General features: G+C 29.3%; 1 protein-coding gene and 1 long non-coding RNA gene across 4 annotated transcripts; one reads left to right on the plus strand and one right to left on the minus strand.

Annotated features, from left to right (window-relative positions):
- Positions 1-4886: 4886 nt before the first annotated feature.
- On the minus strand, positions 4887-5829 carry LOC147658854 (uncharacterized). The gene is made up of 2 exons (XR_015290723.1): positions 5685-5829; positions 4887-5484 (listed from the first exon to the last, which is right to left on the minus strand). It is a non-coding gene; the product is annotated as an uncharacterized LOC147658854 (long non-coding RNA).
- LOC100871869 (uncharacterized) lies at positions 5693-11356 on the plus strand. 3 transcript variants are annotated; one of them, XM_086903246.1, is made up of 4 exons: positions 5693-5833; positions 5912-6082; positions 6259-10040; positions 11139-11356. In XM_086903246.1, the coding sequence occupies exons 3-4, from the start codon at positions 6299-6301 to the stop codon at positions 11267-11269; spliced, it is 3873 nt and encodes a 1290-aa protein (XP_086759372.1). In that variant the 5' UTR covers positions 5693-5833; positions 5912-6082; positions 6259-6298; the 3' UTR covers positions 11270-11356. The 3 variants fall into 3 exon arrangements, with proteins under 3 accessions (XP_086759372.1, XP_031775134.2, XP_086759367.1); XM_031919274.2 differs by lacking the exon at positions 11139-11356 and adding an exon at positions 10324-10521 and having other exon boundaries at positions 6259-10256; XM_086903241.1 differs by lacking the exon at positions 11139-11356 and adding an exon at positions 10324-10521.
- Positions 11357-11447: the final 91 nt, after the last annotated feature.

Consider the following 11447-nt stretch of genomic DNA (forward strand, 5'->3'; position numbering starts at 1 on the left):
GAGAGGCACCGAATGAATATCGTTTCTTCTTCTTCTTTTTCTTCTACTTCTTCTTTTTCTACTTCTTCTTTTTCTTCTTCTTTTTCTTCTTTATCCACAGTGTTTTTTATTGTGAACGTGATGACTGCTCGGATTTTTCGTGATCGAATGTTCGATTGAATCGCAACTTCCCCGGTTTTCAGTCGCGTTTACCGATTGTTGGTAAACTTGGTAACATTCGATCCGCTTAATCTACGGTCGTATTGGAAGGGAAAGCGTAAAAAGGTTAGAAATTCCAATTTCCGCGTCTCGAAGGGTTGCTTGGAAATTCGTTTGTGCGTAACGCTCGGGACAAAAAAGCTCGGGAACGGTAAAAAATGTTCGATCAGCCAAAAAAGTTTGCTATGGCTGAAAAGAAACAAGGGGGAGGGGGGTGGAAGAGTATGCGTGGTGTGCTTCATTGATTTTTGTTTTACCAGAAACAAAAAAAAACCGTACATTAAATATCAGCTTTTGCGCGACGACGGCTGTAAAATATTAAAAAACAAAAATATATATATATATATATCTGTGTATATATATACATATATATATATATATATATGTATATATGTATATATATATATATATACACATATAGGGCTTTCCTTCGTTAAGCGAGGTAAGACGAGATTTAAACGTACTTTCTCCGTGGACGATACTGCCGTTACGCATTGTATAAAGAAGAAATGAAACTAAGTTAACTAATCGTAAATGCACGAAATTTTCTTAAACGGATAGCGAACAAAAATAAAAAAGGGCTTTGTAGTGTCTCGAAACTCTCGAAACTTATTAACCTAAACGTCGTCAGATAATAAAACGATGAATACACAAAAGCTATATAAAGAAGATGCGAAACAAAAATTCTAGAGTTGGGTTTAAATAAAAGAAGATTTAAAAAAAATACAGAAAATAATCGAGTAAAGTGTCAAGCTACGGAGCCTGTCGGCCAGTATAATGAACAAGCAACTGCCATGGGTCAACAAGCTAGGTAGACGAAATGTGCTAAGAAACCAAAAAAAAAAAAAAAAAAATCCAATTTTAACGAGCTAGCTGTCGAAAAAAAAACATTACGCGCGAAGGATCGTCCATTCAAATGCGTGCTCCGTGCTTGTGCGCGCATGCGCAAATGCGTGAATATGCGCGAGCAAACAGAGAGAACATCGAGACAGAGTGCGTGCGAAAGAACGTGTATGTGTGAAAAATAGAAAAAAAGAAAGAAAGAAAGCGAGAGAGAGAGAGAGAGAGAGAGAGAGAGAATGAGGGAAAGAATGAACGAGAGCGCGAGAGAGGGAGAGCGAGAAAGCGAGAAGAGAGCGAAAGAGAGAGAAAATGAGGGAGAGAAAGAGAGAACATAGAAGAGCTCCTCCGTTGAATGACATTCATTATTATTAAACAAAATAAAAATATGGATTATTTGCACAATATTATAAATAATTACTATGTTTACTACGATTATTAAATTAAAGAGCAAATAATAAAAGGAATAAAAAAACTGTTGTTAAATAATTAATACGAGAAAGGGAATGTACGAATAAAATAAATAACGAAACGATTTAGCTGAAGATCGATATCGGATTTAAGCAAAAAAATAAATAAATAAATACAAACATAAAAATAAAAGAAAAAAGAGAAGAAAAATAGGGAAAAGACGAAGTTAAGAAAGTGACGAGAATAAATATGATGATCAAGACGAAGGAAGGATGGAGGAGGAAACGATTCGTTTGTTATCGATTAGTTAACGATCATCCTTACATTACATTATTGTAATTATATAAAGTAAACGATTATTACCGTAATAGTTACAATTAACAAGTTGTTACCGCTTTGTTATACATAATATAATTAATATACTAAGATTAAAAGAAAAAAAAAAGAAAAAAAGAAAAGTAAGCGAATGCATCGTTGATTCGTCCTTTACTTATGTAGGTAACTAAATAACGATTTGACTCTATTATTGTTTTTAATGTCTTCACCGTATTCCTTCGTTTGCTACCCGATTTCGTTTCGTTGTCAAAAAAATGAAGAAAAAAAAAAAAGATTCGGTTTTGTCGGCTTACCTCGCCCGGCCACAATATACACACGTTTTACAGAGATATTTTCAATAAACGAAAAAGCTTAACACTCATACGGTTGTTGTCCTTGTCATCATTTGACCCTGCAATCATGGACTGTCTGTTATTTCTACAAGCTATTTCAATTCATATCCTTGAGAGTTTCATGGCTTTGAATCTTCCAATTTACCATCAAAATCTACTGTTCGAAATTAACTGTGATATTTTATAACAACCTATGATAATAATTCATGATCCCTGTAATTTAATTATTACTTATCTGTTAACTGACTTATTTTTTAGTTTAATATTTATTTTAGCACAGTATCAGAAATCAATAATCAGAAAATTCATTTTAATCAAATTTTATTCAAATTTTACTCTTGCAAATATAAATATAATATAATACATGTATATTATATTTAAATTTTCAAATAGATATTTAATAATCTATTTAAAATACATTAATTAATATATATTTAATTAAATTTAACAATAAGAAATTGGCAAACCAAATAATAAATTAATATAATAAATTCTTTTCAATTAACAGCTAATCTAAAAATATCAAAATTAATACAATACTTTCTGGTAGTATAAATAATTAAATTTTATTAGTATGAAATTAATTTTGAAAAAAAAAAGTCACTCGATCCTTCAAATTTTTCAACGACATTCTATATATTTTGTAAATACGTTTTTTAAAACAATCAATCTGTCACGTATTTCGAAGCAAATATCAAAAGCTAAATACCTAAATATTTTTAACGAAAAATAATTTCATTTCTACACAGAGTTAAATTTACTTAAAAATTATTTAACAAAGCGATTAAATTATATCGATAAAATAATTTTTTGAATTTTAAAGGAAACAGTTATTCGTTATATCCATATGTGTTAAACTTGTAATATCAATTACAAGTTAATTTGGTTCACTCTTTTTATACGTTCTAAAATTATACATATACTTCTGTTCGCGTGAAACGATTAAATATACTTTCGGATATAAATAGACACTTATCATGCTATAAAAAAATTCTGCCCGCTATTTCGAGCCACGTCAATTTGCGAGCCATGTCGATTTTTTCGTAAAGTTTTTGCCGCGCGCAAAATAAAGGTACTTGTCCTGAATTAATGCTGAAAGCGGCTTTCTCCTTGCTACATCGATGAGATATGTGCAACTTACATATACACAATGCCTCGTGTCTTTGACCAACCGTATATGGCTCTCTGGACCGGAATGATGCAGCATGAATACCTAATTTCGAAAGAATAACACGGTCTCCTCGGCGTCTCAAATCTTTAACACTTCGCGAAATGCGTTGTCTGGTAGCCCTGCACCAAGAATACTCAGAGGAATTATAACTTTCACGAAATGCGCATTCCCCACCCATTCGTTCTTTCTTTTTCTCTTTTTTTCTTTTTTTTTTTCTTTTTTTATATCCATTCTTAAAATATCCGTGAATATTATTGGACTTCGCGTATCATCGATTTACGTGGAGAAAAAAAAAAAATGGAAGAATATATCCGGTTCTTGGTGGACATTTGGTCTAAGGATTAGGATTTAACGAGATGAAATAGAAAATAAAAATGAAGATTTAAAATATAAATAATGATTTATTGAAATTATTATTTAGATAATTATTTTAGGTAATTATTATACTTTATACAGATAACTCGACGATGCAATTTAAAATATAGATAAATTTGTTTAATTTAAGAATAAAAAATATTTTAGTTTTGTATTTTCTTGAAGTATTATTTATTTTTTGAAGTTTTTAATAACAATGAATGTTTGAGTATATAATTTAAAATGTGAATAAAATATAATAATAAACATTTTTTAATATGTTTTTTGATCCATTTTTTGATAAATAAATACAAACGCTTAAAATTAACATAAATTAATAAAATGTAGATGAACACTTTAAAATTCAATAAAAGAAGTGTATCTTATACTTTTTTTACTTCTTCCTTCTTCTCTTTTTACCTATATATTTTTAATTTTATTCATTCTAATATTATTTTTAATATTATTTTAATATTATTATAATATTAATTATATCTCTTCTTTACTATTAATATATAATCAAATGTATATATAATGTTATATTTTCATTTCTTTTTTTAATTTGATACCCTTTTTATATCAAATATTTTATATAATCGTATTTATTTTAATATATATATATATTGATAAAAATAATAATTCTAGTTTTGAAAAATTAGGATAAATATTCAATTCTTTAAAAGAAATAATCAGCATTGTATGTAATAATTATGCTATTTCAAATGTTTTATAATTATATGACTTTCTTTTAACTTTCTGTTTTACATTACATAATGATATAGATATGCATTTTATTTAATAATGGATTCAACAATGCAACATAAATTCTTTATTTTATAATGATTTATTAATTATTAATTATATAATGTAAATGTTTTAAAAAAATATAGTTTATTTAAAAAAAATATCAGAATAATTTAAATTGAAATTTGTCAGCTAAATACTAACATAAAAGCATCTCTATTTATAATAGTGTCGTATTACGTCTTTAGTCTGACGTAATTGAAATCTGGAATGCAATACAATTTTAAGCTGAATCTCAAACATGACTTGGAATCATAAGTTCAAGGTTCCTATGATATAATTATCAATTCATTCATTTTCTATTTATCATATTGCACATAAAGTACATAAAAGTACATAAGTGATTTATACTTATGTTAATGAAAAGAAAAATTAAAAAACTTATAAAGCGTATATAAAAAATTTTATATTTCAATTTATGATTAAAAAAACAAATAATATTAAAAGAACCAATTTCACATATTCCTTTATTTCCAATTTTAATCGAAGAATAGTATTTTCCTACTGTATCATCAGAGTTTTACTAAACTCTGTCAGAGGGGATTTCTATGTGAAGCGTCATAATAGTGCAGTCCACATTGAAATACATTACATGCCGTTTTCTACATTATTGTTAGAAAAAATATCAAATATTTTTACAAAAAATATTTCGTATAATGTATAATATATATTGTTTTATATAACAAAAATATTATATCAATAATAAAATAAAATACTATTTTATTTCTCAGAGGTAAACTAAAGTACTATTATAATAGTTCTAAAGCAGATGATACAATTGTCGTGCGTGGGTGCGTAAAATGCGTGCACGATTTACTGTGCGTGATTCTGCGCGATGGGGGAAGGTTGGTGTAATGGGTGGGGTCTAAACGATGAATCCCTTCTCTTCTCATATCTGATTCGATCTGATTCGAGTCAGTTTCGAGTAGTCTACCAGTATCCTTTGTATTTAACGCGTAATATTACATCGATATCCATGTAATGGCAGCATAATAAGCATGAAGCAAATATTAGATACAGATCGTAGGTGTCTGAAAACTAATCAAATCTTTTGTAATTTTCAAACACAAATTTTCAAATCGAACTGTTGGGAACTTCAACAATTTACAAGAGTTCATTATAGTTTACAAGAGTAACTGCTTTTATAGTTCATCTGTCAAGATAACGAACGTATTGCGAAATTCTACTAAGAGGTGTGGAAATCTTATCAGGATTATCAGCGTTACATATGTACTGACCTAAGTTGTCTTGATTTATATCCTGTGTAATGTGAATGAATTTTGTGCCTGACATTTCTAAATCACAGGAAAATATTTGGCAAATGTACAGAAAATTCGCCCTTCGCCTAATACTTATCTGAATCATTCAACTGACCGTCTGCATGGAGGTTAGCAGACAATATTCTATTTATATACATGCACGTAATGGTATATAATTGTTTATAATGAAAATCCTCTGTTTCAAGGTGTTCACCGTGTAAACATATCAATATTGGAAATCGAAAATTTACTGTTTAGATAAAATGTAATTCGTTTATTGGTTATAATGAAGTGATTACATCCGCATATTTTTACACATTTTCTGCATTTATATATGTTATATATATGATATATATATATAATATACATATATATTCGTAAGTAGAATTAAAATTATTAAAATTAACAGCATATTAATGTATCTAATAATAATCTATAATTAATATAGTTTATGCTAATATTGATATAATAAGATTTTATGGTTTAAAACATTCTTATAAATAATAATAAATTTAAAAAATTTTAAATATTAATTAATTTTATTATTTTTTAGGTATTATAATATATTTAAATAGATAAATTATTTATTCATAATGGAAAAGAGAAGTATCAGTGGAAAAGATATCTTAAGAATGGATGGTCTTTTACCACCAACTCGACGCTTACCTGTCTGTAATGCTGTGACTTCTACAGATAAAAAAAAAGAAAAAAAGTGGTCAATTGGTGGAATTTTGAAAAGAATATCATCAATTCGAGATTATGATAGTTCTTCCAATGATGAAGAAATTGTATATTGTACAAGACAACCAAAACCTCGCACAGTATTTAATAGGAAATTACATAATGTTGTGCTTCAACCAATTGAAAAGAATTCAAATCAACATTTAAATATTAATGATACTACAAATTCAATGGATATAACAAACTTACAAAAGGATTCTTTGAATTCTCGTAGCAGTGATGGATCATTGGATGGATTAAGTAAAAAAGCAAGGAAAAATAAATTAAAAGCACGAGTAGAAGCAAAACGAGACCGTATTTGTGCAGATAGTAGTTCAGATGAAGATTCGCGTAAATCTTGTAATTCATTGACAAGATATCAAAATGAAATTGCTGCACATAGTACACAGAAAAATATTTCTTGCAATAGAAAAAGTCGTGCAGCACGTACTGAACGTTATATAAAACGTTTATCCAGAGATGAAGGTCACAGGTTTCCAGAAAATTTAAATAATATAACAAATAAACGCACTAGTCTTGATTTCATGAATGAAGAACAATCATCTGTTTCTACAGATGCAAATGAACCATTTCAATTTTCAGAACAATCATCATGCTATATCAATTATTCTAACAGTAATACTTTTCCAATAAAAAAATCTGCTGAAAATCTACGACAATCTGGATTGATTGTACCTAATTTACAAGCAAAATCGTCTACTGATCTCACAAAATATCCAATGAGCCAATATATAACAGATTTAAACCAAAATAATACTTATGCAAAACCAAATGTTTTATACAGAAATAAAAACAATTTAAATCAAGAAGAAAATAATGTTTTCAATTTATCTATGGCTAGTAATACAATTTATGTTGATCCATATGATTATACGAGAAATCGTCAGTTTGCGAGTCGAAGTTCTTCTCCACCTGAACCTCCACCAAGAGATCCACGTTGTCGAATTTTCACTTATGGTTGTAATTCTTTTCCATTGAATGAAAACTTTGATGCAATGAAATACGATGATACCTTACGTACTAAAATGAACAATATACATGAAGTTACTAGAGATCATGTAAAAAGTTTAAGATCCTATGATTCAAATAATGAAATCAATTGGTGTGGTTCGACTAAACATTGTCCACGACGTCCATTGTCTCTAACTGTAAGCTCAACACCATCTTGTAATTTATCAGAATGTACAAACAATAGACACAATTCAACCGGCAGACACGTAGATGAACCGATATTTAAAGAAACTGAAGCAATGAAATGTCAAAGGAGAAATGATCGAAATGATCAACTTACTTCAAGCTTTAAAAATTATGATATCAAAATGCGTGAAAATAGATTATCTACTACTTATATTAAAAATATGCATAATAATTCCGTTTCACCTACTATTAATAAGTCTTTGGATAGTTCCTATACGAAATCACCAATCAAACAAATTGCAATTGAAAATTTTTATAATTTACCGAATGATACATTTGTTGAAAATTTGAAAACGGAAGAAAATCAATTAATTAGCGAACAAGATACTTTAGAAAAAAAAAGAAGTTCTAAAAATCTTGAAGAAGCGCTTTCTGAACTTGAAGCAATATATAATAGTCTTCGTCTAGGAGATGAAGATCTTCTTGATAGAGCAGAACGACGTAGCATGGAAGAATTTAATCTCCGTCAAGCAAAAACCAATACTATTTCATATATTTCAGAAGATTCTACAGATAGAACGAAAGATGATATGGCTTACAGAAGAATGCATCCTAAAGAGAGACCTGCATCATTGTCGGAAGTGGTTAGTCAATCTGCACTCTCTAATATCAGTTATCTGATAGCTTCGCCTATTTTATCACGTAAAGATTTAACCGATGATTATCTATATGCCGGAAATTGTGTATCACGTCGAGACGAACCAGATGTGACGCGAGACGATGTTGTTTATCGGAGCATTCAACATGCTAATAACACATTGAAAATAGTTGATCCTCAACCTCCATTTGGGATTCCTTTAGGACCGGTAACGGCTGCCACAGAAAGCGACTACTTACACACCACACCAACTAAGCCAGACTATCCTCGTTCATCATACATACCACAGTGCGAGCCTGACATTGTTACCGATGATTTGGCTTATAGAGCTCTCAGAAAGGATGCCAACACATCGAAGAACACTGTTGAAAGTAAAAACAGTATTATTAGAGATCAGGAAATTACTTTTGGTACCAAAAAGAAACGAGCGGTTAGATCTTTATCTGCTAATTTATACGGTTTAATTAATCATGATAGAATTCATCTTCGAAGAGAACCTAGTCTTCAAGAAATCAAAGATGAAATGAGTAACACTATAATAGATATTAAATCATTACCCACACGATCAGATAGGCGCGTTGTAAGCGATGGTGAACTTTCTGATTATGATCGATGGCATTCTGATAGTTTATTGAGAAACTCCAAAACTGACATAAATGGCAATCATCCAGTTACAAATGTAAATAGAAAAAAATTACGTGTTTATGTTTCACCATCGACTAAAGTACAGGATCTCGAAAATAAAAATGAGAATGATATAAGAGCACAAAACTCCATGATATCTAATGATATATTACCTGATGCATTGAACAATGAATTTTGGCAGAATTGCGTGCAGAGCAAATCTAACGAGTCATATAATCAAGATACAGAAACTGATTTCACAGCGTACAGTCGTTTATGTCAAGATTTAGTCAATTTAATTGAAGGACAAAATGATATGGAAGTAAAATTAACCGAAGAAACGCATGTTCGTTCAGAACTTCCTGTAATGGATGTTTCAAATGATAATAATAAGACGGAGGAATCCTCAATTTTACATATTCAATCTTTAGATAATCATTATTCAGAAAATAATATTGAAGATCATAAAGATAAGGAAGACATAGAAAAACAAACAGAAATTCTCACTAAATTTGAAAATGAAGATTCTGAGAAGACTGACGATAATACATTTGATTTTTATCTTCGTGTCGCAGATGAAAATGTTAAACTAATTGCAGAGGCGTTTAGTAGTGTGGCAGATCACTTACGTGATAGTCGTTTAAGCCAAAAGAATTCGCTGACGTCATACCATTCTGAAATAGAAACCGATAGTACAGCGCCCAATACTAGTACTCGTAGCTCCATTACTTGTAGTCAAGATGATACAAATGACGATTTGTCTAGTTCGTCAAAGATCACTGATATAGTAAATGTAGTTCCTAAAGAAGATATAACAATAACTTTAAACGAGGACTGCAACTTGATAGAATCAGAAAAAGCAAAAACTGATTCGCATACCGATTCAAAACTCGATTTGTCCAAAGCCGTTTATGATTTACAATTAGCAGCAGCGAGTTTATGCAAACATGAAAAGGAAATTGAAGAATTAGAAGCATTATTAAAGAAGGATGCAACCAATAATATTTCTTGCAGTAATAATGTTTCAATTAAAAAAGATATTTCGTCATTAAATATTATTGAAACGAATTTAATGACATTAAACAACAAAAAAGAAAAAGAAAGCGATCAAGAAAAAACTGTAATATCGACTGCTGTTAAACCACAAATTGATGAACATGACCCAAATTGTGAAGGTGAGAGTACAAAATGCAAGGATACTTATGAATTGTATGACATTCCTCGTTCGACTGAAATGCGTATTTCATATGTTACTAACCTCATAACAATATTGTTTACTACATATTCTATGGTTTTGCTGGCTTGTTTTCTTGCACTGCTTTTAGCGACCGTAGCAGCATCATGATTGGATCCTTAACGACAAGTGTCTTAATGCATTTCATAATTAGAAGGTTTGATCCGAAACGTTGTTATCATTTTGAGGCTATTATTATTTGAATCATGTTACTAATGTCGTAGGTCTCCCGGCACTTGATCATTCATGATGTGAACCATTCTATACGAGTGCATAACTAACTGATATACTACGTCGTTGAGCGACATGGCAGGACGATTGAATTTTATGTAAGATCAAGTTTCTGTGAACTATTTCCGAAGGAATGATTTATTCTTGTTGTTCTTGTTAATATTGTTGGTTTTAATAAAGTTTAAATGTTACGCTGTTGATTTTATTATATATGGCATTTCTCATGTATTTCGTTATGAAAATAAAGATCTGGATTTTAGATTGTACTATTATATCCGAATTTTGAAAAACATAATACTATATTTATTAAAGTTTTATATATATTAAAGTTTTTTTTAGTATTATTTTAGTATTATTTATTTTGTATACAAGAATTTATTTTCAAATTATTTCATTTCTACGTTTATTTTATTACATGTTGTAAAATATGTATAAAAGTTTAGTTAGTTTTACTAAATATGTAGAAAAGTTTTGTATTCTAATATTTGTCAAAACTTTTATTGATTATTAACTACAGCAGAGATTAACACGATCGATAAAATCATTCTCTTATCTTGATAGTATATTATATTTTATTTTCTCTTTTACGAAATATTCATGAATATTAGATATCATTTTCTTTTTCATAATTAAAAATGATTAAGAAAATATTGTGTTTTTATTGAAATTATTAATCTGCATTATCAACGTAAAGAATGCGCGATCATATCGTAAGATATGTGGCGCATTGAAGTCAAACATTGATCGTATGTACTACAGTAACAAGGTTATAAGGGTTTGTTCAACGTCGAATAGTTATCGATTGTAGACTACTATGACGTCATCGTGGATCACGCCACATCCCCGCCCATTGAAACTCGGTTTGTGATTGGTTCACGTGTAGGCCGGCTATCTATATCGAAAAGCATGACCGTCGTAGTTTGTGAGTCAAATCCTTGAATCCTCACATGCGCATAAATTAATTTATAGTATATTATCTAATATTATTTATGTTTAATAGATAATTTATAATGATTATTATATGATGTCAATAAAAATTATGAGATTAAATGTGTAAAATTTTCAAGTATAAACTATTCGTTATATTAAAAATTGGCGGGAGATTTCAAATAAAAAA

This window comes from Apis florea, unplaced genomic scaffold (assembly GCF_048593485.1).
Source record: "Apis florea isolate Af1SG1 unplaced genomic scaffold, ASM4859348v1 contig_1615_pilon, whole genome shotgun sequence".
Taxonomy (NCBI): Eukaryota; Metazoa; Arthropoda; class Insecta; order Hymenoptera; family Apidae; genus Apis; species Apis florea.